The sequence below is a fragment of the Mesoplodon bidens genome (assembly GCF_964165515.1).
Source record: "Mesoplodon bidens genome assembly, chromosome: 11".
Taxonomy (NCBI): domain Eukaryota; kingdom Metazoa; phylum Chordata; class Mammalia; order Artiodactyla; family Ziphiidae; genus Mesoplodon; species Mesoplodon bidens.
The window spans coordinates 64,949,021-64,976,870 of record NC_138167.1 but is presented as its reverse complement, the minus strand read 5'-3'; the positions used below and the strand labels follow the sequence as shown (position 1 = coordinate 64,976,870).

General features: G+C 58.1%; 1 protein-coding gene across 2 annotated transcripts in view; it reads left to right on the top strand.

The window, feature by feature from the left end:
• The window catches only part of ZC3H7B (zinc finger CCCH-type containing 7B), a 55,365-nt gene extending 31,811 nt beyond the window's left edge, over nt 1-23,554 (top strand). For both annotated transcript variants that reach the window (XM_081249615.1, XM_081249614.1), the window contains 16 exons: nt 3,657-3,699; nt 4,350-4,543; nt 4,869-5,190; nt 6,044-6,102; nt 6,900-6,999; nt 9,188-9,349; nt 11,130-11,335; nt 12,164-12,264; nt 13,252-13,433; nt 15,563-15,648; nt 19,006-19,139; nt 19,249-19,354; nt 19,494-19,602; nt 19,835-19,968; nt 20,103-20,266; nt 20,628-23,554. In XM_081249615.1, coding sequence (XP_081105741.1) covers nt 3,657-3,699; nt 4,350-4,543; nt 4,869-5,190; nt 6,044-6,102; nt 6,900-6,999; nt 9,188-9,349; nt 11,130-11,335; nt 12,164-12,264; nt 13,252-13,433; nt 15,563-15,648; nt 19,006-19,139; nt 19,249-19,354; nt 19,494-19,602; nt 19,835-19,968; nt 20,103-20,266; nt 20,628-20,874 — 2,349 coding nt within the window. In that variant the 3' untranslated portion in view covers nt 20,875-23,554. The remainder of the gene's footprint in view (nt 1-3,656; nt 3,700-4,349; nt 4,544-4,868; nt 5,191-6,043; nt 6,103-6,899; nt 7,000-9,187; nt 9,350-11,129; nt 11,336-12,163; nt 12,265-13,251; nt 13,434-15,562; nt 15,649-19,005; nt 19,140-19,248; nt 19,355-19,493; nt 19,603-19,834; nt 19,969-20,102; nt 20,267-20,627) is intronic.
• The last annotated feature ends 4,296 nt before the right edge of the window (nt 23,555-27,850 follow it).

The following is a 27,850-nucleotide window of genomic DNA, read 5'->3' as shown; positions in this document are numbered from 1 at the left end:
TTACTGAATTTGTTACAATATTGCTTTTGTTTTGTTTTGGGTTTTTGGCCATAAGGCATGTGGGCTCTTAGCTCCCGGGCCAGGGATCCAACCCCCGCTCCCTGCATTGGGAGACAAAGTCTCAACCACTGGACCGCCAGGGAAGTCCCTGGGTTGCAGTTTTAAACAGTAAATAGTGAGAGGGAGATACATGAGCAAAGACCCAAAGGAGATGAGGAGTGAACTATGAGGAGGTCTGGGGGACCAGGCAGAGGGAATAGCCAGTGCAAAGGCCGTGAAGCAGGAGTGTGCCCAGTGTGTGCGAAGAACAGCCAGGAAGCCAGCACGGCTGGAGAGGGCTGTGCAGGGCTCCTCTTCCCACCTGCCAGCGGTGATGGGGAGGCAGGGAGTCATCCAGGCAGATCTTATACAGAGTTCCCAGATCTCGGGCTCCTGCCTCATTCCTGGAGCCAGAGAAACTAAGGCTCCCTTTTGTTTTCTGCTGATAGTGGCACGATTGTGCATTATAGGGCAACTCTGGGGAGACCCTGGCTGGGTATGTTATGGGGTATCTGCGTTCCTTCCTTCTCTTCCCACAGTGACTGCCCTGGTTCAGGTCGCATCCCACTCTTCCAGCTCGTGGCTGGCCTCCCCTCCTCGTCCCCTTGACACTGTCTGGACTCCTCTTCCTGTCCTCCAACACTGCTGCTGGATGAACTCCGACAGCCTGGCCTCGTGGGGCTCTCCCCAGCTTAGAAACCCTCAGTGGTTGTAAATTAAAGTATCTGAGGGACTTCCCTGCTGGTCCAGTGGTTAAGACTCTGCGCGCTTTCACTGCTGAGGGCCCGGGTTCAATCCCTGGTTGGGGAACTAAGATCCAACAAGCTGCACAGTGCAGCCGAATAAATAAACAAATAAATAATAAAATATCTGTTTAAAAGTACTGTTATTAATCAACATCCGGATACTGTAGCCTGACATTCAGGCCACTCCACGGTCTGCTTCCAACCTCCCTCTCTGTCCTCAGCATCTTTTCCGCATGCGCCAGACGATGTGTGCGCACCCATCCCCTCGGCTCCGTGGTGAGCTCACTCAGGAGTGGAGACGTGGGGGTCCTCTCACTGATGGCGTGACCTAGAGGAAATGACGCCATGTCCTAGCCTTATGTCCGCTCTGTACAAGGGAGATGACAGTCGTGCCCGGTTCCCAGGGTGGGGGTGCGGATGGGATGAGGGCGGTGGTGCCTGAGGCAAGGCCAATGCTCGCACCCCTTCCCTCCAGCCAGCTCACAGGTCTCTTCCAGGACCAGGGACAGGGAGCCTGCCTGCAGGTCCTCGCAGGCAGCGAGGGGGTGCGTAGTGTGTCAGCTGTTCATCACAGCAAGCAGAGTGGCACTGGGCACGCACAGCAGGTGCTCGGAAGATCTTTGTTGAATGACTAAATGACCATGGCCAAAGGGCCACAGCAGATGTGGGTGGAATGCCCAGCTCCACAAGGGCCAACCCCCGGTGTCCACGGAGTCTGTAGCCAGGGGACCAGAGATGGTGCCGTGCGTGGCAGTGGCCACCCCGGCCCCTGCCAAACCAGTCACCCAGCCCTGCAACCTTTCTGGGGCCCGCACCACATGCACAGAGGCCAGGGCTGGTCACAGTGATGGGGGTCTGCGAGAAGCCCAGGCAGAGTGGACTCCACGGTGGAGGGGACCAGCTCAGACCCTGCCCCGGCGCACTAGCCTGGTGCCATACGTGTGTACAGGTGTGCGCCCCTGCACCCACCCCCGACATCCACCACACACTCCCACACCCACATACCACACACTCCCACACCCACATACCACACTCCCACACATAGTGGCCTCAGGACACACTGCGACAGGGGGAGTGTCCCAGCCAGATCCCCTGACCTTCTGTAGGTTCTTCATAGACACTGCGTGCGAGCCTGGCCATGGGGATCCCCGCGGGATTCTCCAGTGTCGGGGGTGCCAGCCAGGCAGTCATTCCACACGCGTGCCTGGGCGTGGAGACTGCACGTGCTGTGCCCACAGGGAGCTTCTTACGGCCTGGGCAACAGCAAGGGCCTCTGGGCACCGTGTCTGTGCCAGAGCTGCCTCTTGGCAGCATGGGGAGCAAGACACAAGGAGGGCTGTGGGCTTCCCTGGTGGCGCAGTGGTTGAGAGTCCGCCTGCCGATGCAGGGGACACGGGTTCGTGTCCTGGTCTGGGAAGATCCCACGTGCCACGGAGCGGCTGGGCCCGTGAGCCATGGCCGCTGAGCCTGCGCATCCGGAGCCTGTGGTCCGCAACAGGAGAGGCCACAACAGTGAGAGGCCCGCGTACCGCCAAAAAAAAAAAAAAAAATGGAGGGCTGTGAGTTCTAGGACCAGACAGAGCCTGAGGCAGCCTTGGCTTCAGTCTCACCTTGGATGTCACAGAGCCAGGCTGGCAGGATTGGGGCAGGTAGAGAGGGGGGAGCAGCTCACACAAAGGCGTGCAGGCAGGTGGGGAAGTACACGCCACAGCCCAGAGCTGGACACGAGCCAGGCAAGTCCACTCGGGCCAAATGTGGAGGCCAGTGAATGAGAACACTAGTTTACCCAGGCCAACCTCCTGGTGGCTTGGATTTAAAATTCGATGCTACACATTTAACAAACACAGCACTTCCTGTGTGTCAGGCACAGTTCTAAGCTCTGTACAAATGTCAAGCGATCTCATCCTTTATTTTTTAATTAATTTATTTATTTATTTATTTATTTATTTATGGCTGTGTTGAGTCTTCGTTGCTGTGCACGGGCTTTCTCTAGTCTAAGCTCTGTACAAATGTCAAGTGACCTCATCCATTTATTTATTTATTTATTTATTTATGGCTGTGTTGAGTCTTTGTTGCTGTGCGCGGGCTTTTTCTAGTTGCGGCGAGCGGGGGCTACTCCTCGGTGTAGTGCATGGGCTTCTCATTGCGGTGGCTTCTCTTTGTTGCAGAGCAAGGGCTCTAGGCACACAGGCTTCAGTAGTTGTGGCACGTGGTCTCAGTAGTTGTGGCGCATGGGCTTAGTTGCTCCGCGGCATGTGGGGTCTTCCTGGACCAGGGATCAAACCCGTGTCCCCTGCATTGGCAGGCGGATTCTTAACCACTGTGCCACCAGGGAGGTCCTGATCTCATCCTTTTTAAGGTAGAAGGAGGTGCATGACTGTATCATCCTCACTTTACAGATAAGGAAACGGGCCCAGAGGGGATGAGGAGCTTGGCAAGGCCATAGGGCAAGCTTGGGCCCAGCTTTCCCTCCAACAGAAGGTCCACGGGCGGCAGTGGGATCCCACCTGGGCTGGTTCAGCCTGAGGCTGTAACTGGGGGAGGGGACACTGGTGATTCAGGAGTGGCACTTGCAGCTTCGAGCTTCGAACTCTCCCTGCCTGGCACATGCGTGGAGGGCTCTGTAAAACACCTCCCTTGACGGGTGAGGAGATGGAACTCAGAGGTTATATCCCTTCCCCTGAGGGCATTCCGGCAAGGGGCAGATGTGAGGCTTGTCTGACTCCACTCCCCCTGCCTCTGGCCTGTGCCCATCCAGCCCCCTGGTTAATTAGCATCAGCAGTAGTCACTTGGGGAGGGGCCTTGAGTGCCGGGCACCGTGGCCTTCCCAGCCTGTGTCTGTCTGACCTGCCCTGTCCTCTTCTCCACAGGGATCTTCCAATGGATTGGGGTCCATAGATGACATCGAAACAGGTAGTGTCCCTGACATGAGAGGATGAGGTGGCAATGGGCCCTGGGGAGAGCTCAGCCCCTCCCTGCCAAGACCCCCGGAGGTCAGATGGGTCAAGCACCTGCCATCCCCAGCCCTGTAGACAGGGCTCCTGGGAGCTCCCTCCCCTGGGGACTACCTGAAGCATGAAAGAAAATAGTGGGTTCAGGAAAACACACTCCCCTGCAGGGCGGGGAGAGCGTCACTCCAGCCTGGGAGGGTGAGGGGCTGCCTCAGTGGGGTAGCAGTGGCCCTACCCCCACGCCAGGAGTCCACCTTTCTCCAAGTCCTCCTCTCCCTTTCTCTTCCTCACTGGCTTCCAGGAGGGGTCACATTTTAAAAGTGTCCTTGAGAGAGGGCATTGCATACCCCAGAGGTGGGCTATTCAGGCACTGACCAGGCCCATCCGAGGAACACTGCAGAACGAAAGGCCCCTCTCCCACCCCACGGGGCTTCCCTTCGCTACGGCCTAGCCTCCCCCGATGGGGTCAGGCCAGCAGGGCAGGCAGGGCTCCTGGCAGGAGCCAGGGAAAGGGGGGAAGGTGTTGGAGGCGGACCTCAGGCCCTAGGACACCACCCCCGACTCCCACCAAGCAGGACCCCCTGCAGCTACTGAGCCCACCCCCATCCACAGACTGCTACATGGACCTGCGAGGCTCCCCGGCCCCCCTCCCCTCCCCGCCCCCCATGCCCCTCTTCCCTCACGTCCTGGACCTGCTGGCCCCCCTGGACAGCAGCAGCGGGGCCCTCCCCGGCACTGAGAGTCTGGATGACTTCTCCGATGGGGACGTCTTCGGTCCGGAGCTGGACACCCTCCTGGACTCACTGGTGAGCCGTGCTGCCCCCTCCTTTTCCCGGAACCCTTCTCCCCCCTGGGACCCCATCACATCCATCCTCACGTCCCGTGTCGGGGGGGAGGGAAGGCCCCATCTCACGTCGCAGTTGCAGAAACTGAGGCCTCGGGGGTAGGGGAGGGACTCGCTCTGGATAGAAACACAAAAGTGCAGAACGTTGGTCCAGAAGGGACTGTAAAGCTCCCTGGCTCCACCTGTGGGACAGGTCGGGACTGAGGCCTCACCTGGGCCTGCCCAAGCCTGGGCGCTCGCGCTCTCCTCCAGCCCCTCCCTCTCCTCCCTTTGTTCCCACCTTGCAGTCTCTGGTGCAGGGTGGCCTGCCTGGCAGTGGCGTGCCCAGCGAGTTGCCCCAGCTGATACCTGTGTTCCCCGGCGGGACCCCGCTGCTGCCACCTGTGGTGGGTGGCTCCATCCCCGTCTCCAGCCCACTGCCCCCTGCCTCCTTCGGCCTCGTCATGGACCCCTCCAAGAAGCTGGCTGCCTCGGTGCTGGATGCCCTTGACCCACCAGGCTCGGCGCTGGACTCCCTGGACCTGCTGCCGTACTCGGAGACCCGACTGGATGCCCTCGACAGCTTCGGGTCAACCCGTGGCTCCCTGGACAAGCCCAGCTCCTTCATGGGTGAGGCCTGGAGGGGCACACTCACCCCCACCCCCTGTGCAGTTGGGATTACAACTCTTGTTTTGCCTCATGGTCTGGGGCCACGTCTTCTGGCTTTGTGTCTCCTGTAGTGCCCAGCACAGGGCGGGGCTGAGGCCTGAGGGGCTGGGTGTCTTGTTTAAGGTCACAGAGCAGGGCTGGGGTAGTCCAGGATTCCAGACTTGCAGTGTGGTGCTCTTCACCCAGCCTTCCAGGGCCCTGGGTTCACCAGATTGGTGGGCGGATGGTCCTGAGGCTGGGGGTGGGGGTGCCAGGGTCATGGGCTCCTCCAGCACCACTCTGACCTAGGGACCCCACAAGGAAACAGACCCGCCTGGGCCTCTGCAGGATCGGCTTTCTGACAGACCTAGCTCAGGGCGCTCACTGCCGAGGGGGCTGCGTGGGGCTGCAGGGGGCACAGATGGGCTTCACAGAGACTTCCTGGAGGAGGTGATAGCTGAGCAGGGTCATGTGCTGGCAGAGGAAGCAGTGCGACACAGGCCTAGCGATAGAGGGCCTGGCGGATGAGCAGAGGAGTTGGCCGGAGGGGGAGTGGGTTGGGGGCCTTGAAGGCCTGAGGCTAGTCTCACCGGGCCCGCGAGCCAAGCTGAGGAGCTCGGGCTTTCTCCCGGGGGCTGTGGGGGTGCAGAATGTGTAAGCACAGGATGGACACGCCCAGGCTGGGACGTTTCTCTGTCCCCGGGTGGTGGCCCAAATGGGAGAGGATGTGTGGCCTGGATGGCTTCTCCAAGTTAGAAATACGGAAGAGAGAGTCCTTGGAGGGTCCTCATGCCCTTCAGAGCAGGGCAGGTGACCCCTGTGTCTTCTTGCCCAGAGGAAGCCAACTCACAGGACCATCGTCCCCTGAGCGGTACTCAGAAACCAGCCCCCTCGGTGAGTGACTCGGCGAGAATCTGTGCGCAGGTACCTCGTGCTCTCCAGGTGATGGAGGGAAAGTGGTTGTGGTCTCCAGAGTCAGGGGTGAGCCCTCAGCGTGGGATAAGGTGCTGCATCCCCCAAGGAGGCCAAGAGCGGACGGGCCAGAGATGGTCTCTTCCCAGCCCTTCCAAATCCTTCCTGGCCCAGCCGTGTGCTGGGAGGGTGAGCAGAGGGCACCGCCCGCCCTTGTCTGGCCAAATCGGACATCGAGGCTCAGAGGAGTTAAGTAACCTCTCCAGGGTCAGTAACATCCGTGGTCTCAGGACTCAGCCAGGTTTGAGTGGAGGACAGCACTTGACCAGGACTTAGGTGGCCTGTACTCTGGCCTTGGCCTAGACATTAGCTGTGTGGCCCTGGGGAAGCCACCTAACCTCTCTGAGTTTTGCCTTCTTCCCCATCTGTTGATGCCTTGGGGGCTTGGGAGAGAGGATGGGAATTGGGGAGGGCCTGTGCTTAGGTCCCAATCAGGGCCACTCCTGTTTCTCCACTTTCAAGTTGGGTTTTAACTCAAGGAAAGGTTCTGGGCCAAGGTCACTGTCACCCTGATCTAATCCTGCTGGATTCTTGGATCATGTTACAAGGGGCTCCCCGGCTGGGAGGGTGGAGGAAGAGGGAGGGTCCTGGGCTGCAGTTCTGCTCTTGGGTGGGATTGGGGGATGTCACAGTGCCCCCCAACCTCTGGTGCCCAGGCTGGTTCTGGTGGCACCAGCCATCGTCCAGTGCCCCAAATGGGCAACCTCCCCCTGTCACAGCCAGAGCCTTCCATGCCCAACACCGCCTTGCTCATCAAGAACCCCTTGGCTGCCACCCACGAGTTCAAGCAGGCGTGCCAGCTCTGCTACCCCAAAACAGGTAAGGTCACACCTTCATACTCCACCCCTCTGCCCAGAGATGCCGGGAATCTCAGGAGTGTAGAATCCCAGAATGACAGAATCCTAGTGTACCAGTCAGAGATAAGTATGGGAAGACAGAAGCCCTGCCGGCTACTCTGAGCAGACAGGGATGTCATGTGGGAGGCGGGGACTTTGAAAACTGCCGGAAAGCCTAGAGGAGTGGAAGCCTGGAGATTCCACCGGGCCTTTGGGCTACTTCTCCACAAGCTGAAGCCCAGAAGCCAGGGTCCACCACTCTCACACACAGCCCAGGGGGCTGCCGGGATTGCTGGCCGGCATCACGGCCACCCCACAGCCCAGAGGCTGAGGAAGGCAGGGTCCAGCTGGCTGCTGCAAAAACACATCTGCCGAGGAAAGGCGGCCTGCACCTCTGTCCACATCCTCTCCGTCCACCTCTTGCTGGGTGAATTCAAACCTTGCCTAGAACCCAGGGGGCAGAGGAGTCTGGGAAATGTACTTCCTAGGCTTCCAGCCCTCAAATCCAAGGGAGACTGTAGGAGCAATTCAAAGTAGATGCCCAGTGTTGATAGACACTTTTCAGCACACCTAGAATTTCAGAATTCTAGAATCATCTTTTTTTTTTTTTAATTTATTTAATTTTGGCTGCATTGGGTCTTCGTTGCTGCACGCGGACTTTCTCTAGTTGCGGGGAGTGGGGGCTACTCTTCGTTGCGGTGCACGGGCTTCTCACTGTGGTGGCTTCTCTTGTTGTGGAGCTCGGGCTCCAGGCGCGCAGGCTTCAGTAGTTGTGGCACACAGGCTCAGTAGTTGTGGCTCGTGGGCTCCAGAGTGCAGGCTCAGTAGTTGTGGCGCACGGGCTTAGTTGCTCCTCAGCGTGTGGGATCCTCCCGGACCAGGGCTCGAACCTGTGTCCCCCGCATTGGCAGGCGGATTCTTAACCACTGTGCCACCAGGGAAGTCCCAGAATTTCAGAATTCTAGACTCTAAGACTCGCGGTATTTCATTTGCCAGAATCCCATAGTTCCGACATTTTAGAATATTCTCTTGGTTTCTCAGGGTTACAGATCTTACCAGTCTAGAGTTCTCCCTCTCAGAGGTGCTGACGTTGACAGGACCTCAGAGGTCATCTAGTTGCTGTTGTCCACCCCCTCCCCCAGGGTTACAGATCTTACCAGTCTAGAGTTCTCCCTCTCAGAGGTGCTGACGTTGACAGGACCTCAGAGGTCATCTAGTTGCTGTTGTCCACCCCCTCCCCCCTCCCCCTCACACGCATGTCACCCCTGACAGAGTCGTCCTGCCAAAGCCCGTGGCCCCGTGGGGCTGGGGAGCAGAGCGCCATCTTGCTGGAGGGCTATGCCCGTGGGGAAGTGTCTTCCTTGCACAGACCACGCAAGCCTCCCTGATCCGTACGCCCACTGCTTGCTGCCCCCTGTGCTGGGGAAGCAGAGCCACTGCACACCTGGCGCTGGCCCAGCCACGTCACATGGGTCCCCACAAGGGACCTTGGTCCTCTTGGTCATTTTGGGGAGACCCCCCCCACCCCACTGTTGGGAAGAGGAGGCCTTTGGTCAGAAGATTTGAGAGCACCAGGGAAGAGGCAAAGGAGCAGGGGAGGGAGGCTGAGTCTGGCAGCGCTTCTCCGGGGCAGGAAAAGAAAGGGACAGAGGGCTTCCCTGGTGGCGCAGTGGTTGAGAGTCCGCCTGCCGATGCAGGGGACACGGGTTCATGCCTCGGTCCGGGAAGATCCCACATGGCGCGGAGCGGCTGGGCCCGTGAGCCATGGCCGCTGAGCCTGCGCGTCCAGAGCCTGTGCTCCGCAAGGGGAGAGGCCACAACAGTGAGAGGCCCGCGTAGCACAAAAAAAAGAGAAAGGGACAGAGCCTGCTCTCTACCAGGCACTGTCTTCATAATTTGTTCCAAGGAAACACTGAAGTGGTCAGACTCACTGTAGAGTCGGGGTGGTGGTGGAAAGGGGGTGGGTGCTGAAAAGGGGTTCCCCTCTGCCCAAGCCCCCTGTCCCCAGGGAGCATATGGCAGGGAAGGGATGGCAGGAGCTGGCGGGAGGCCCAGGGGAAGGAGGTGGGTTTTTAGGCAGCAGGGCAGCCAATCCCCATTGCTCAGGCCCATTGGCTGTCACCCTTCAGTTCTGCTTCCGGAACCAGTCCCTGTCCTCCCTGCCCCCACAGGCCCCAGGGCGGGCGACTACACCTACCGTGAGGGCCTTGAGCACAAGTGCAAGCGGGACATCCTGCTCGGCCGCCTCCGGAGCTCCGAGGACCAGACCTGGAAGCGGATCCGGCCCCGGCCAACCAAGACCAGCTTTGTGGGCTCCTACTACCTGTGCAAAGGTGGGTGGGCTGCAGCAGGGGCAGGTGGCACGGCCCAGGCCCAGCTTCTCACGCCCGGCCACAGCTCTGCCCCTCGTCACAGGCAGACAGGTAGACAGACAGGTGTGGTCCATGAAGGAGGGATTCCCATCTCAGATCGAGCAGCTCCTGCCCTGACCAGCTCCACAGACAGGTGGGAGTGTTTGGATGTTAGGCTCAGGCTGGGGCCTCACCAGCAGAATGCGCTCCCGGGTGCAAGGCTCAGGTGGTTCACGGAGAGCTAGTTTCTGTTACACTGCAGGGTCCCAAAGGGCTGTTGGAAGGCCATGGAGAGAGAATCCATGTTAAAGCACTGGGGACTGGCCCATAGTAAGGGCTTGATAAATATTAGCTTTTAAAGTTTAATATGTTGTTGTCATTTTCCTCACTTCTGGCTCATGTCACTTGGTTGACATTTAGTGGACATTTGGCAGGTACCTCATTTGCTTTCTTCTACTTCCAAGCAGCCAAGCATCTCAGTGCAGTCTGCACAACAGGGCATGAACAGTCTTGATATTGTTAAGTGCTTTATAGTGTCGCCCTTCTGTACCCACCATCACACATCCTCATGACAACTCTGGGTGAGGAAGGAGACTTTGGGAGTCCGCTCCAGGCTCCGCCTTTGTCCCCCGACCCAGCCCGTGGCAGTAGCCCACCCAGGCTTTCTGGATCAGCTCTTTGTCTTCCCAGGTGAACCTTAAAGACGTGTCATTTCTGAGCTCGCAGGCCTCTGCCAGCCATGCCCTGGCCAGTGTGGGTGAAGTCCCAATTCTGTTTTGTTTTGTTTTGTTTTTTGTAACTATTACTAGCAGTGGACTTAAAAAATTTTTTTTTGATTGAGATGGTAAAACTTTCTTTTTTTTTTTTTTTGCTGCTCATATACTGATTTTTTTTTTTATTGGAAGTCCCAATTCTATGAGGCCTACAAGTCCCCGTCTGCCCTAACCATTCCCCAGATGCGCTGAACCCTGACTCCTCTGCACATGCTGTGCCCTTTGAACTTGGTCACCCTCTGCTCCTCCTTCAAGCAGCACCTGGATCTCGGGAAGCCCTTCCCTTCAGGCCTCCCCGCTGGGTGCGGAGCTGGTCGCAGTGCAGAGCAGTCTGTGGGGTCACCTACCTGGCCATCCGGCCTGCTCGTCCTCGTGTGGCTGCAAGCTTGGCAGGGGGCTGGAATGGGGCAGACGTAGAAAGAGGGTGAGGGAGGGAGAAAAAGAAAGAAAAACAGTTCCCACCCCCAGGAAATGGCAGGTCTCTGGATTATAAACCTGCTGCCTTCCCTGCTCCCTGGCCCCCAGGGGTTTTATTTATTGTTTCACTTAATCCACACAACAACCATGTTCTCCGTTTATGGACAGACAGCTAAGGCTTAGGAATCACGGGATCCCAGCCCAAGTCTGCTGGACCCCAAGGCCCATGCCTTCCTGAACCAGTGGTATTTTCCTGGTGCAGAATAATAATAATGATAAAACGGCCTGTATATGTCTACAAAGCCCTTTTCCCACCTGTCCTCTTGCCTGACCCATACCAGGCAGCCTTGTGGGGTGGTGGAGCCACGGCGACCGCCATGCTTTGCACGGGAAGGTGCAGATCCGGCCCCCACACCCAAATGTAGGACAAAGAAGGGCCTGGCCTGGGAAGCGCTTCCCCCGAGCTCCGCCGCTCCACCCCTGCCAAGCCCTCCTGCTCCGCAGGCCCCACCGGGGGTGCTGTGGGCTGCCATCCTGCCTGGCGGAACGTGTGTCCTGTTGCCTCTTTGCAGACATGATTAACAAGCAGGACTGTAAGTACGGGGATAACTGCACCTTCGCCTACCATCAGGAGGAGATCGACGTGTGGACGGAGGAGCGGAAGGGCACCCTCAACCGCGACCTGCTCTTCGACCCACTGGGGGGCGTCAAGCGCGGCAGCCTCACCATCGCCAAGCTCCTCAAGGAGCACCAGGGCATCTTCACTTTCCTCTGTGAGGTACCGGCCCCTCCACAGTCGATTCACAGACAGGGCTGGGGAGGGGCTCCCGCGGGCTCCACTGTGGACTGTCGGCCCTGGGACCCGCAGGTTTTGGAGGCCTGACCTTAGAATCCACAGGTCCTGGGAGTTTCAGAAAGTTAGTCCCATCACGCTAGAGCCCAGATCCTATCCGGTCCCCTCATTGTTTGGAGCTGGAAACTGAGGCCAGAAAGAGAAGTAACCACATCTGCTCTTTGCTTCCTGCCGTCGTAGGCCAGACTCAGGTGCTCTAGGAACTCATCCCAATCCGCCCCCATGCCTCCTCGTCAGACGCTGCTGGCCCCTGCCTCCCCACCCAGGTGTAGTGTGATGAGGGCAGGGACGGTGTCGGGTCCATCTCTGTGAAGTGAGGGTGCTGGGTCCAGGTTGCTGGCAGGGTTCAGTGCTGCTCGGCCAGCCCCCATCCATCACACAGCCAGCCCTTCCCTCCGACTCTTAGAGCAGGTGGGCTGCCCTCTCCCTTCAGGGGATCACATCCCACAGCCTGGTGGCTGCATATACTTTACAAAGCACCTGCAGTTCTATTAGATCCTTTTCCAGCTTCACAGTGAAGCTGTGGGACAGAGCAGTTGTGGTTTTCCCCAGGTTACAGTTGAGGAAACTGAGGCTCAGAGATATGGAGTAACCCCTGCCCCAGGCGTTTGGGTGGTGGGGTCAGAGAGGTGGGGGCCACAGACCCTGGGATTCCCTTCCTCACTCCCCTGACTCAGGGCAGGGCTTGCAGGGACCCAGTCTGTCCCTCCTGGGTGGCCATGCTGGATCCCAGCCTACCCCCTCCCTGGGCAGATCTGCTTTGACAGTAAACCCCGGATCATCAGCAAAGGCACCAAGGACTCTCCGTCTGTCTGCTCCAACCTGGCTGCCAAGCATAGCTTCTATAACAACAAGTGAGTGGGACCCACAGCCGGGCCCATGGCCAGGCCTGGGGTGGGGCGGGTGGAGAGTCCCCCTGGGGCAGCTTGGATGCCTGGGGAGCAGAGGGTGGGCCTAGGATGTCAAGGCAACGGGTAGGATTTGGGACTCAGGTCCAGCATCCACCTGGAAAGGACAGAACCACATTTCTTGAGCATCTTCTATATTCCAAGCATTCTCTTGGGTATTTTAATGATCTCAGCAGTCCCGTGGGGAGGAGTGTCTCTGATGAAGATGAGAAAGCTGAGGCTTGGAAGCAGCTTACTCAGCCAGCAGGTGGGGGCCACATCCCTGACTCCCACCCAGCACCCTCCACTGTCCCGACATGGGCGTTGGACAGGGAGTGGAAGGGGCTGGGTGGGCTCTGGCACCCACCTGCGCTCCCTCTGACTCCTCTTGGCTATGCCCCGGCATGGCTGATGGAGCCCAGGCCCTGGGGTCAGACAGAGTTGGGTCCAAATCCCAGCTTGGACAATGGTCTGTTTTATGTCCTCTGGCCACTGTGACCCTTGGTTTCCTCATCCGTAAAGTGAATGATGAGCCCAGTCTCCTAGGGTTGCTATGAAGGTAATTAAAATTCCCAGCCCAGAGGAGATACTCGATTATTACTCCTCCGGGTGCAGGACCAAGTCTGGAGCATCGAGCTGGGGAACCTGAGAGAGATGCCCCCTTCTCCCAGCCTCACAGCAGGTGGGGTCTGGTGCCTTCCTTCTGCTGGCAGCTGCATCTTTGAGCTGTCCGCAGGTTGAGGCCAGGAGAGGGGCACGTAGCTGAGGCCCAAACCAGAACTCCCTGAACGTAGGACCCCCACCTCTTCCCTCCTGTGCCAGCAATTAATAGGTGGGAGGCACCCAGGGAGGAGCCCCTCCCTTGGGTGAACGGCACTGACCCTGGGGAGGGGGCCCCGACCTGGAATGGGCGGGTTGCAGAGTGCATTGTGCGCCCTCCATCCCACCCGCCAGGTGCCTGGTGCACATCGTCCGCTCCACCTCCCTCAAGTACTCCAAGGTCCGCCAGTTCCAGGAGCACTTCCAGTTCGACGTGTGCCGCCACGAGGTGCGCTACGGCTGCCTGCGGGAGGACAGCTGCCACTTCGCCCACAGCTTCATAGAGCTCAAAGTCTGGCTGCTGCAGCAGTACTCAGGTGAGGGCGAGGGGCTGCACAGTTCAGAGGAGGGCGGTGCCAGGCTGTGGGGCGGCAGAGGAGCCAGTGCTTCCTGGACGTCACAGGACGCGCAGGCTCTGCATCAGGGAGCTTGCAGGCCCAGAAGACCCTGGGTTTCTCCCTGTGTGGCAGTGCCGGGGGGACACACGGGGAGAAGGGCAGGGAGGCAGAGCCCCGCGGGCCACCTGGGGGGTCTGGTCATCAGCGGCCCCTCACTGAGCCTCCACTGGTCCTCTGTGAGGGTGTGATGTCAGCTCGGCCTCAGGGATGAGGAGGTGGAAAGCCGCCCGCTTTCTTGCTCACCTAATGGGACTCCTTGAGCACCTGTGCTGTCAGGGGCTTGATCAAGAACGAGTCGGGGCCCTGGTGTGTGTACGCGAGGGCAAGGCAGACAGTGTGACGGGGAGGTAATAGGCCCTACGTCCATCTGCTCTGGGGTGCACACTGTCCCCCACCGCCTGTCATCGTCTGCTTAGCAGCATTTTTGTTGTGTGTGTGGAACATAAAATAATGGCGCGTCTAACAATCATTGTCTTCTTCGAGCTGATGAAATAGGGTGATAGAATTTCAGATGTGCGTCAGTTCTGTGAGGAAAGTAAAGCAAGCAATAGGATGGAGAGGGACTCGGGGTGGGGGCATTTGGGATAAGGTAGTCTGGGAAGGCTTCTCAGAGGAGGTGACATTTGAGCAAGGAAGGGCAGGGAGAGCATTCCAGGCAGAGGGAACAGCAAGGCTGGAGGCCCTGAGGCAGGAGCAAGCTTGGTACAGAAGGAAGGATGTCCTTCTGTGTGTGAGGGTGTGAGGGCAGAGCAGCTTACCCCTGGCGGTGGGGGCGGGGGGGCGTGTCAGAGATGAGGCCTAAGAGGTTGGCAGGAACCCTAGCGTGAAAAAACCTCTAGGTGGTAAATAGAAATAGTTGGGGTTGTTCTAAATACAGTGTGGAGGGTTTGCGGGTAAGGGGTTGAGTAGGTGGAGTTGTATGACCTGATCGGTGTTTTTAAGAAGTTGCTCTGGCTGCTGCGTGGAGAACTGAGGGGCCAAGGGCAGACAGAAGGAGACCTGGGAGGGTGTGGCTCAAGCCAGGGTGGCAGCGGGTGGAAGCGGTAGAAGTGATGAGATTCTGGGTGTGTTTTGATGGTGGAGCCAACAGGAGCTGATGGACCAGTTATGAAGTATGAGATGAAGGACGGCATCAGGTCGACCCCAGTGGGGTTGCCGTGTTCTGAGGAGGGGAGGCTGCAGGAGGAACAGGTTGGGGGGATCACATCAGGGCTCGTGTGGGACGTGGGGAGTCTGAGCTGCCTGTTGGACTTCAAGCAGAGAGGTTGAGCAGGCAGCCACGTGTGGGGGTCTGCAAGGTCATGGGAGAGCCCTGGGCTAGAGGTACATCTATCAGCAAGAAGATGGATGTCAAGCACATGCCTGGCCCAGAGTAAGCCCCTGATGGCGAGTGGCCATGGCGGAGCAGTAACCATAGGACCAGGTCGAAAACTAAATCAGCTCTGGAAAAGGGACTAGAAGGCCGTAAGGGGTTGGGAGGAGGGCGGGCCTCATGGAAGAGCCTGGGAGCTGCCCCTCGGAGGTGGGCTCAGTGTCCACAGTCAGATTGGGAGGGTCTGGGCCACAAGGTTTGGGTATTTGCCCTTTGCTGACTGGCAGTGAAGGGCCCTGGCCCCTTGGTGATCTGGGGAGCCGGGCTGGGCCAGGCACAGAGCCTTAAGAACCAGCACGCTAGAGGCTGCCAAGCAGGGGTCAGGCTTGAGGCCCCACTGAGGGAGACGGAGGCCAAGGGAGGGTGCTGAGCAGCTGGCCCGAGGGACAGGGCCACTGGCGTGGGTGCGGAGAGGCCCCTGCCATGCTGCAGAGCCCACATCTTGCTCCTGCATTTTATTCTCTGTGCGAGCCTGGAGCAGGCCTCTGTTCCCAACTGCAGATGAACCAACAGGCCCAGACAGGATGAGTGGTTTCCCTGTTCCCCTCGCCTTTCCGCAGCCTAACTGGGGAGTGGGGCTGCTCCCTGGGCCTGGGGTGGCACCAGCACCTTGCAGACCCCCTGCCTTTCTCCTCACTGAGCTCCAGGGACGCTGTGTCTGCTCCCCCCTCGCCAGGCATGACCCACGAAGACATCGTCCAGGAATCCAAGAAATACTGGCAGCAGATGGAGGCACACGCAGGGAAGGCCAGCAGCAGCTTGGTAAGACCCCGGGCTGGCCTTGGGGGTGAGGTCAGCCCCCACGAGGGCCATCCCCCATCCCTTTACCTGGACATAATTTATTTACCAGAAAATTGTAAGAAGAGTATGAAGAATTTGTGTATACCTTTTTCTGGATTCCCCAGATGTTAACATTTTACTACTTTCCACATTCACTTTGTCCTGTGTGTATGCGTGTGTACATACACACATACACATTTATTTACAGAAATATACTTTTCTGAACCATTAGAGAGTAAGTTGTAGACATGATGCCCCATTACCCCTAAAAACTTAAGTGTAAAAATAAGGACTTCCCTGACCGTCCAGTGGTTAAGATGCCATGCTTCCAATGCAGGGTGCGCAGGTTCGATCCCCGGTCGGGGAACAAAGATCCCACATGCCACGTGGCCAAAAAATAAATAAATAAGTAAGTAAATATAAGGACACTTTCTTACATAATAACCACAGTACAGTCATCAACATAACAAAATTCACATTGGTGTACTTATCCAAATTGTGGTGTACTATTATTCAGATTTTGTGAATCCTCCCCAAATCCCAGCAACACACTGCATTCATTTGTAGTGTCTTTAATCGCCTCTAATCTAGAGCAGTTCCTCAGTCTTTCTTTGTCTTTCGTGACATTGGCATTTTTGGAGAGGCAGTTGTTTTGTAAAAGGCCCGTCCCTTTGGGATTGTCTGATCAGGCAGGCACCTCATCTCCATCTGTCCCTTTACCAGCGATACCTTGGTAACTTGATTAAAGGTGCCTCCACAGTAAAGCTTTCTCTACTATGAAGTTACACTTTCCTCCTTTGTAATTAATGAATGTCTTCCAGGGAGGTCCTTTGAGACCATGTAAATGTCCTGGTATTCCTCAACCTTTTCCCCCACTGCTTGTATCACCTCCCACCCCTCTGGATCCTCACCCTGGTCCTGAGGACGTGAGCTGGGGCACAGTAGCGTTTGCAGGCGGGGAGACTGAGGCTCAGAACACGCTAGAGACTTGCCCGGGGCGCACGGAGTGGAGTAGGTCCCGGGTTCTCTGACAGCTTGTCTGGAGCTCGCTCAGCTCCCTACCCCCCTGCACTATCCCCATCACCCCTAGGGTTCCTCATATGAAATGGGGATCATAATCCTGCCTGCCATCTCCTGGGGCGGGTGTGAGGCTCACAGGAGCTGGCTACAGCTTGCCGAGTCCCTGCTCTGCACGGGGCCCCCGTCGCCCCTGATCCTCACACCCTCCCCAGGAGGTAGGGATCATTGTAACTTTAGGTGACAGTGGGAATGGAAGGGTGGTCTCAGGGCCCAGGAGACAGTGAATGTGAGGTGAGGCCTCTCGCCATCCACACACGAGGGATGACTCCCTCACCATGCCAGGCCCACGCACTGGTCACCTTGGGAGAAGCCTGGGCCTCTGGCCCCTCTTGAGGCCTGCCTGGGTGTGGCAGCGAGCCAGGGAGCAGCGCAGGCTGGCCAGTGGGGTAGGCCTGGGCCGGTCTGGCTGACAGGGCTGCCGGCCCCCTTGGCCTTCCCCCGGTCTCCCGACCCCCTCGTTCCTGGTCCTTTTCCTTCCTCTCCCCTCTTCCTACTTGCTCCTGTCCTCTGCCCCCTCTCCTGTTCAGTCCTCTTCCCCAGCCGCCACATGGTTTATTTTTGCTCCTGGCCAGGAGCCTGGCTGGGAAGCAGTGCGGGGCTCAGGCTGGACCTGCAGCGTCATCTGCTAAAGAGAGAACACTGAGTCTTCACCACCTCCTATCCCCCTGACCCCCCTGCATCCTGCTCACCCAAGATGCCACTCTCAGGCCTGGCTCAGGAATGGGGCTTCTGTGCCGGACCTGGCTGTGGCCCAGGCATGAGGCATCTTGCTTGCTTGCCATCAGAGGGTGGGGCCAGTGGCAGTGTGAGGCCAAGGACAGGATGCCAGGGTAGAAGCTGCTCTGCCTGGCGCCCATGGTGCAGCTGTGCCATCCTAGAGAAAAGCAGGAGCCCCTGCCTCGCACCAGGTCCCTATCCTCGGGCCACTTACCCGTGGCGGGGTTAGTCACCTCTCTGAGCCTCCGCTTCTGCTCAGTCAAATGGGAATGACCCCTACCCCCCCAGGGCTGTCGAGTCTGTGCAGTTGTGAAAAGGAAGCTCAGTGGACCGGCATGGCTGTTCCCTAGAGCAGTGGCTAAGCCACAGCACCCCTCCGGACCCCACTTACCTCACCCGTGAAATGGGCCTTCTTACGCTTCTGTGAGAATCAGTGGAACATCTAGAAATCTATAGTGACACGGATAAACCTCCTGTCTGCTTTAGCCAGACTGTGTCCCAGTTACAGAGGCAGGATTTTACTTTGTTGTCGGGATGTGTATTATCCTGGGGCCGAGCCAGGCCGCAAGTCTCCCAGCCAGGGGTCAATCAGCACCCAACGAAGTGAGAGCCCCCTGCTGCTCAGGGGAGGCCCTGGGCTAGGCGGTGCCGAGGACACAGGTACTCCTGTGTCAGAGGAGGAAGAGCAGAGGGGTGACTCCACATCTGAGGCTCCAGGGAGGATGGGGAGGCTCTAGCTAACAGGAGGGACAGCAGGGTGGCCAGCACAGCTGGGCAAGGGGGCTGCAGGTGGCAGGAGACAAGGCTGGGTGGGCACTTTTTCTGCCTCTCACCCCCCCACCCTTTCCCAGGCAGGGGTGCAGAAGAGCAGGCCCTCCTGCCTGCACAGGAAGGGCTGAGGCAGAGGATGGGGAATGAACATGGTGGGGTCTTTGAGAGTCCAGGGCTGCCCAGAGGTCTGTCCCACCACCTGAGGCAGCCTCCTCCATCCCCACCCTCTGCAGGTGCATCGCACCTTCTAGGCCCTGCTCTCCACCAGGCCTGGCCCTCATAGCTAGATGAGTCAGTCAACATGAGGTAATTCAGGTACTATGGGGGCCCATAGGATGGGCAGCTGCCACCTAGGAGAGCTTCAGGGAAAGCTTCCTGAAGGAGGTAGTGCTTGAGCTGGGTTTTGAAAGTTTTCAGAACAAGCCTGATGAAGAATGGAGACGGGCATTCCAGGCAGAGGGAATAGCATGTGCAAAAGCAGGGAGATGTGAGGTCGAATGCTGTGCCCAGGGACACGCCAGCAGCGCCAGTAAGCGGGCCCGTGGGAAATAGCCAGTTAAGGCAGAGAGCACTCCATCAGGAGTCCAAGGCCTGGCTCCCACCCTGAGAGGCCATGGGCCTGGAGTTAGGGGGTCACTTCCCACCACCAAGTGGTAATGGACCAGCCCACAAGGCTCCAGGTGGCCCTGATGCTCCCGGAGGCCACCTGTATATCAGACCCCGGGGCCTCAGCCTGGTGCCTGCGGCTTCATCAGGCCTTTTCTTCCACAGGGTGCCCCGCGGACCCATGGGCCTAGCACCTTTGACCTGCAGATGAAGTTTGTGTGTGGCCAGTGCTGGAGGAACGGGCAGGTGGTGGAGCCTGACAAGGACCTCAAGTACTGCAGCGCCAAGGCCCGGCACTGGTGAGCCGGGTGCCGGGCGGGGGCACGGGCAGGGTGGGGACCACCTAAGCACCGCAGGCGAGGAAGCCGGGCTCTCCGTGGAGGTCACACAGCCTGCTCTATCCTGCAGCTGGACCAAGGAGCGGCGGGTCCTCCTGGTGATGTCCAAGGCCAAGAGGAAGTGGGTGTCAGTGAGGCCACTGCCGTCCATTCGCAACTTCCCCCAGCAATACGATGTGAGCGCCGGGGTGGGGTGCAGGGTGGCAGCGGGACCTCGGATATGGGGCTGTGGGGCCCCAGGAGGGCTTGCCCGCTGGCGGGGCAGTGACGCAGTCCTGCGGGACTCAGCAGGGTCTCCCCATGCCTGCCCTGCAGCTCTGCATCCATGCGCAGAACGGCCGCAAGTGCCAGTATGTGGGGAACTGCTCCTTTGCGCACAGCCCGGAGGAGAGGGACATGTGGACATTCATGAAGGAGAACAAGAGTGAGTGGGCAGGGCGGGGCTGACCCGGACAGCCCCCCTCGTCGGCAGGCCCAAGCGCACCTGCTGAGCCTCGCTTGGCCACCCAGACCCCACTCCAGCTGCACCGGGCTGAGCCCTCTCTGGGTCTCCAGTTGACCGGGCAGCCCAGCAGCAAGGGTCCTGTAGGGGTCGTGGGACAGAGCAGAGGGAGAATCCCCTCTCACCAGGCCCTGCATTCTCTATTGCCCACCAGTCCTGGACATGCAGCAGACCTATGACATGTGGCTGAAGAAGCACAACCCAGGGAAGCCGGGGGAAGGGACGCCCATCAGTTCTCGGGAGGGGGAGAAGCAGATCCAGATGCCCACGGACTACGCCGACATCATGGTAACACCCCATCCCCTGGGGGCCCTGGTCCGAGCCTGACCCGGAGGGGCTGTGCGGAGGGGCTCAGCCTCCCTGGGGGAAGTGGTCCCGGCAGAGGTGGGAGGAGCGGGCGCCCACGGTGGCTGTGTCCCCAGATGGGTTACCACTGCTGGCTCTGCGGCAAGAACAGCAACAGCAAGAAGCAGTGGCAGCAGCACATCCAGTCTGAGAAGCACAAGGAGAAGGTCTTCACGTCTGACAGCGACGCCAGTGGCTGGGCCTACCGCTTCCCCATGGGCGAGTTCCGGCTCTGCGAAAGGTGCCCCCGGGAGGGCAGGGCCGGGCGGGCTGTGGGGTGGCCTGAAAAGGCAGAGGCCATGGCCAGCTCTGGCTCCACTTGGCCTGGAGGTGGCATGAGGCGGGGTGGGGATGTCCAGAAAGACACCTGCTCCTGGGTGTGAGGACCCAGGAGTGGGGCAGAGTGGCGTTGGAGGTGGGGACCCATCCTCTGCAGCCCGGCATCAGATCCTCGCAAAGGCCAGGCCACGCCCGCTTTCCCCGGGGGCTGATGCTGCATGGGGAGAGGTTTGTCGGGGGAGGCGGAGTGGCCGGCCCCAGGTCCGGCAGCCCGTGGAGGAAAGGGCACAGGGCTCAGGCAGTGAGCCTCCTGCCGCCCACAGGCTCCAGAAGGGCAAGGCCTGCCCGGACGGGGACAAGTGCCGCTGCGCTCACGGGCAGGAGGAGCTCAACGAGTGGCTGGACCGGCGCGAGGTGCTGAAGCAGAAGCTGGCCAAGGCCCGCAAGGACATGCTTCTGTGCCCACGGGATGACGACTTCGGCAAATACAACTTCCTGCTGCAAGAGGACGGGAATGCCACTGGTGCCGCCCCAGAAGCCCCTGCTGCTGCCACCGTCACTGGGGAGTAGGCCAGCTCCTGGCCGTGGGTGAAGTCCTAGGATCGGGGGCAGGGGTGGGCACGGAGCGCCTGATAGGAGGGCCGGGGCAGGCCAGGGCTGGGGCTGGGGCTGGGTCCCCCGGCCATCCTCTCTGCCCCCACTGCCCCAGTGCATACCCAGGTGCACGAGCTGCAGCCCCACTCGGTCCCAGGGTCCTCATCCTGCTGAAGCCCTGGGCAGGTCCTCCCCTCCTCCACCCCGGCTCTCCTGGTTGCGGAGGGAGGGGCCTGGTTGACCCCTCCAGCTTCAGCCTACAGCTTTAACTTCCGTCTACTCCTAAAGGGGGCCCAACGCTCAGGGCTGGGGAGCCTGGGGTCCCCACTTGAATCTGCAGCAGAAGGGTCCTTCCCCCTGCTCCCCCCCTCACCCCCCCACCTCCCCTGGGGGCAGATCAGGATAGAACAGAGGGCAGGAGGCCCCACCCAGCTTTAAAATGCAGCCCCAGGATGGACTGGGGATACTGTACAAGTCACTTACCCTCTGGGGCCTCAGTTTCCCCTCTGGTTGGAAGAGTGGGAGGGGCTGGGCTACATGATCTCTGGAGCCTGACCAAGGAGCGTGGCTCTCTGGTGAGGCCACCAGCCCAGCCCCTCTCCTTTGTGGGCCGCTGAATGTAGATTGTAGGTCGTCAGAGGCTTCAGAGATGACCCAGCCCAGACCCCCGTTTTGCAGATAGAAAAACAGGCCTAGAAGGAAGGAGTTCTCTACCCAGCATCTCCAGCCCACAGCACGGTAGAGCTGGAATGCAAACTGCGGCCACAAGACTCAGGGCCATTTATCAGCTGGAACTTCCAGGCTCTTGGCAGGGATGTAACAGTCTCTGAATCAGCTGGGATCGCGGCAGCACCGCCCAGGGGTTGGTGGTGTCAGCGCCCTGTAGGGGGACAGTCCCCTCTGAGGATGGTCATAAGGAGTATAGCAGCAAAGGTCACTTCCCCATGGCTGCTCCCGGAGAGGTGGTACCTGGCAGGGCACCCGTGGGCTCAGGTTCTGCACGAGGTACTGGGGAGATGGGGAGGGTGGGCAGTCAGGGGACATGGAGAGAAGGGAGACTTGACCATGGGCTACTCCAGGATCGGACACAGCCCCTCTTTCCTGGGGACTCAGAAGAGTCCTTTCCCTTTCTCCCCTAGACCCAGACATACAATTAGGACCATCCATCCCAGCCCCTCCCTGGTCCCGACCCTGCCAGCTGCCTGGGACCCCAGTTGACCCCCAACCCCTGCCCCCCCCAAGCCCTCTCCCATCCCTCTCGTCTGACGTGTCTGCGTGCACCCCCTCCTCTCCATCCCACCCCTTGTGGGCAGACCCAGCCTCCCCTGGTTCCCTAGACATTCCAGAACGCCCCACACCATTGGCACAAGGGGTGGGGCCCCCCGGAAGGAGCTGGGGACCGAGGCTGGAGTTGGTGGGAGGGTGAGACAGACAGAATGGAATACCCTTTATTTCTCCTCCAACAAGCATTTCGAGTGTGCGTTGAGATGATGGCGGGCACCCTGGGCCGCAGAGAACCCTGTTCTCGCTGCCACTGCCCAGCCTTTTCCTGGTAATTGTGGCATGCATCCTTTCCTCTCCCTGCCCCTTCCCCCAGCAGGCCAGCACTGCGGAGTTTGGGTGCTGGTGGTGTGGCTGGAGGGGAGGAGAGGCCCAAGGTGGGGCCTGTGGCCGTGAATGTTGATGACACTTGTTTTCCCTGATCCGTGCTGTTGCAGTCTGTCGTCACCAGCCTTGTTTTTAGTGTGTATATATGTCGCCCCCGTGATGCATATATACACAGGTATTAAATATATCGCTCTATATAATATTACATATGTGTGTGGTATCCAAGGAATCACGTCTGATGAGGGCTAAAGATAAAGAATTTGGCCAGAAAATGCAGCCATCCTGCCATAATGAGGAGGGACTTTCAGGGTCATCATGCCATTTGCAAGGACTGAGGGACTGGAGCGAGGGGTCAGAGGTGATATGGGCAGCGGGGGCAGAAGCGGCCCCTGCCTGGGCCCAACTCCTCCTGATGGCGTCCAGACCACCCCAGCCTAGTGGGGAGAGAGCACGAGTGCTCGGGGAAGGAAAAGGATTGGTGTTTGTCTCCCACCCAAAAGAATAGGATTAGAATCCAGATTTTTCTTCTCCATCCTGTTATCCCTGCAGGGGCCTTGGGATGTGGTGCTCCCTGGCTTGGCCAGAGCTGGTTCCCCCGCAGGGTTGGAGGAAAGCGAGGGGCAGGCGGGGAGTAGGAGGTGTGGCACAGTACACTTTGAATGATGAGTGTGATTATTTCACTTGTGACTCGGAGAGGCTCAGAGAGTTGGCTCGGGCCTGTGCCCCTCACCAGCAGGCAGGGACAAGACATCATGGCAAATGTGGTGAAGGGGGAACAGGCACCCTTGATGTGAGTGTCCCTTTGGGATGGGGCAAAGAGGGATGCTGCGTTTCTCAGCTGGGCAGTGATAAATTTAATGGTCCTTTAAAAATGTCTGTGTATTAAAAAATTTAAGAATACCACACTTTAATATTAAATATTCATAAGGTCTAGTATCTTGATAATAATGTAGATGTTTTAATAACAATTTTTGTCCTTCTTAAAATAAAATGAAAGAAACTTCCTTCTTTTAGCCTTTGTTCTAGAAAATAAACGTGTGCACTTTGACCTCTGTCCCTGAGGTGTTGCTCCTGTTCCTCGCCTCCTGGCACTTCTGCCCAGGGACCTGGGCCTCTCTTTACTCGTGGGGCAGAGCTGGCTGGCTCAGGGCATGCCCCAAGGCAGACATTCCAAGGGGTGAGGGGCAGAAGGTCTGTGTCCTTGTGTAAACAGGGCAGCCCAGCTGACCCCGGCTCACACAGTGCCTCACTGGCAGGGACAAGTTGTGCTCTGTACAGGTGGCCCCGGTGGTCAGGGGGCTCATGGCCTTCCATGTGGGGCCTTCCACCTGTACCCACACTTCCCTGCTTTTACTGTGTGCACTGTCCTGGGTTCCAGAGGGCTGTCTCTGTGCCCTTTCTCAGTATGGCTTTTCTAGAAAGGTAGGAGGCTATGACATGCTTTGGAATGTGATCCCAACTGCAACCTGGACTCCTCTGAGCCTGAGGGAGATCCAAGTCACATGGTCTCAGCTTCCTCCTCCTTAAAAGAGAACATATTAGATCAGGGATTTTCAATCAGGGACACTTGTATCTGCTAGAGACACTTTTTTTTTTTCTTGGCCACGTGGCATGCGGGATCTTAGTTCCCCAGCCAGGGATCAAACCCTCCCTCCCTGCTGTGGAAGCCCAGAGTCTTAACCGCTGGACCACCAGGGAAGTCCCTGGAGGCACCTTTTCAAATCTCTTGGATTGTGTGCGGTTACAGTGATGGAGGGGGTCCTGATGGGAGGGGCTGCACACGTTTAAGAGTAAGCTCTCGCCAGACAACTTCATACTACAGGATGCAGTGATCCCAGGAGCAGAGGTCCAAGGCCTGTGAATTCTCTCAGGACAGGGAATCATTTGGGCCGGCTACGCAGTAGGGGCTCAAATACTTGATTAATGACCAGATGAGTAACAGGAGCAGCCGACTTGATTGAGCATCATGCGCGCCAGGCATGATGGATGCAGCAAGTCTGTCTCCATAGCAACCTGTACATTTGGTGTCCACATCTTGGCCCCCAGAGGTTCAGTGAAGGTTCCAAGGACCCTCAGAAAGGAGACAAAAAAAGATCAAGAACACTGGGAACTGGGTGATCGGCAAGGTCCCTTCAGCGCTGACGTTCCAGGGTTCTTAGCAACCCTGGCTGCACCGTGAAAAACCAGAGGGGCATGGCAAGGCCCAGCTCCCAGAAGAAAATGCAGACCCATCCTCAGGCTGAAGAGATTGTAAACCTGCATCAGGACCTCCCTTAAACTTAGAAAATCAAAGAAAAAGATAAGCAGTATTTCAGTGAACCTAGTGGACTAAATTCTTAAATTCTCATAAATTCCCCTAAATTCTCTTCTAGTTCTCTTTTAGCTCAGGTTGGTAAGCACTAAGTGAGCACTTGCCCCATATCAGATCCTAGAGATACAAGATTACAGACAAAACGTGGCCTTCCTTGAATCCAGTCTGCCAGGGGAGATGGCTCTGCATGGAAGAGTGTAGGGTGATATGACAGGCGCAGTGGTGGGAGATGCCAGGTGCCATGGAAGGCAACTCATCCAAGCTGGGGAGCTGGGGAGGGCTTCCTGGAGGAGGTGAACCTGGATTTGAGCCTTAAGAAGGTTGTTGGATCATTGTAATCCACGTGTACTTACTGTTCTGCACCTTTCCTTTTTTCTCAAGTGTATTTCACATGTGCGTCTCCACGCCCCGATGTATCCTAGATATTTACGGTCAATGGCTTCATTCATCAAGGTGCCAGGTTGGCTTGAGCAGCCCGCAGTTATTGAATGTAGGCCCATTTCTGGTCTTTGGTCCTGTGATTGGGGGCTGCCATGAGCACCACCATTCCCGTGGCGCCACAGCTCCTCCTCTCTGCCTCTCAGGAAGCTGCTTCTGACAGGTGGGGTGACAGGCAGAGGTGGAGATGGGGGCAGCTCTGCATCTCTCTAGAGAAAGCCCCAGAGGCCTCTGCCGGAAACTGCATCCGCATATAGCCCCCACCAGGGGAGCCATCTACAGCAGACATTAGACCTCTGAGGCAGGAAACCCAAGGAGTACAGGCAATCCCAACATGCCTGCCATGCGGGCCCCTCCGGATGTCTCCAGGCTTCTTTGTGGCCGCCCCTCTCCCCATCTCTGCCCTCCCCAGCCGCTTGACCCAGCATCCTGCTGATGTGGCCCCTGTGTGAACCATAGGTGATGCTGCCAGCTGGACACCCTGGCTGCAGAGTGCGGGGTGCCACGTGGACTGACTTTCAGTGGCAAGAAAATTCCCTAAGGCAAGGGACTTGCCTGGCCAGGTCTGTTACTTAGCTTTGAATTCCTTACAAGGTCTAGGCTGGTGCCAGGTATGCAGTGAGCAATCAGCCACAGTCTTAGAGCCTTTGTACATTCATACGTTGGAAGGGGTCTGACAGGAACAAATCTCCGAGAATGGAACATCATGCGGCAGGTGGGTGTATTTGAGACACGTTGGGGACCTCCTGTTGCCTCTGAAATCATGCTCTGTGGGCGCCTGCCCACCCCACCTTTGGGGTAAGCCAGTCTCGAACACAAAAGTGTTTTGGGGCCAAGGAATGGTTAATGCACTGGCCCAGCCTCAGCCCCAGCCTGCGAGCCACAGGTCAACTTAAGACAGCCTGCACGCCAGGTCCTCCGCACCTTCGCTGTCCCCCACTGCCAGCACCCCCGGTTTCACAGAGGCAAAGGGCACTGGAAGGATAAATAAATTAAATCTGTTACGAGGAAGGGGAACGAGGAGGAGGGACACGGATAGAAATGACATTTCTAAAGTATACCTTTATCAGGGACTTCCCTGGTGGCACAGTGGTTAGGAATCCGCCTGCCAATGCAGGGAACGGGTTCGAGCCCTGGTCCGGGAAGATCCCACATGCCGCGGAGCAACTAAGCCTGTGCGCCACACCTACTGAGCCTGCGCGCTAGAGCCTGCGAGCCACAGCTACTGAGCCCTTGTGTCGCAACTACTGAAGCCCGCGCGCCTAGAGCCCGTGCTCCATAACAAGAGAAGCCACCGCAATGAGAAGCCCGCGCACCGCAACGAAGAGCAGCCCCCACTCGCCACAACTAGAGAAAGCCTGTGAGCAGCAACAGAAAAACAACCCAACGCAGCCAAAAATAAATAAAAAGTATACCTTTATCAAAAGTTTTGAGCTTTGAGCCATATACTGTTTTTTGTATTCAAAACTTGAAATTAATTTTGAATTAATTTGGGAAAAGAACATGGTTTGGGGAGGACTATTAGGGTGGCAAAGAGGGTAATTGGAGGATAAGCTGGGGCTGTTGGGAAGAGGAGAGGCTAGAAGGCGTCCTGAAGTATTTGCTGTTTGTGCAAAATGGAATTTTAGAAAGTGGGGAAAGACTACATAGAAATCAGCTATGGTGCAGGGAACCAAATGCTTACTGCATCCAACCTGGAGCGTCAGAGACAGAACCAGAGCTGAAAGGAACCTTGGAGGTCACAACATTCAGTGGTTTTGGAACTGAGACCCAGCAGCTTGCTCTAGATGCCACATCGGTGCGTGGAGAGGTGGAGCCAAGGCCCCCTCCCCCACCCCACCCCCAGCCCCAGCCGGCCAAGGCAGGTGTTGGTCTTTGTGGAGGGCGACATACAGAACTTTGGCTTCAACCACACGTTCAGGTAAGTGGCCTGGGGACCTCCGAGGCCAGTGTCCTGGTGAGAGGGCCAGGGAGGGGACTACAGCAAACAGCCAATTGCCACCAGGTTCCGCAGGCTGGGACACAGGCTGGGAAGCAGGACATCGTCCAGGACGAGCCTGAGCCCGGTTGACAGAGCTGTCCCCCTTCAGTGGTGCCTGCTCTGCCTGCCCTCCAGCACCTGTCCGCTAGGCACCTGCCTCTTCTCCCCGTCCCCGAAGACCAAAGGAACCCCAGGCTGCAGGTTTGTCACTCCCCTTAGAAGAGCAGGCTTCAGGCTCTGCAGATGGTGTAAAGCCCCAATTATGCATGCCACATGCACACCGTATGCCTGGGAGGGCACGTGTGCATTCATAGCATATGGACCAGCATCAAAACATGCCAACAGCCCCTTGAGACTCATAAGCCCACAGGTAGGTGCGTGACGCCCACTCGTGTGCCTGTGCGTGCCAACACAGTACATCCTTGGGCTGAGCTACCTGCTGCCGGGGTCTTGGGGCCCAGCCCTGGCTGGTTTCCTCGGCAGGCCCTGCTCTCCGCGGGGCCCAGCCTCCAGGGATCCTCTGCCCAGTGGGCCAGAGTGTGTAGTGCATGCTCACTGTTCTCACCTGGCAGGCCCGGTCCTGGCTCCCAGCCTGGGGGAGAACTTCCCTTTGC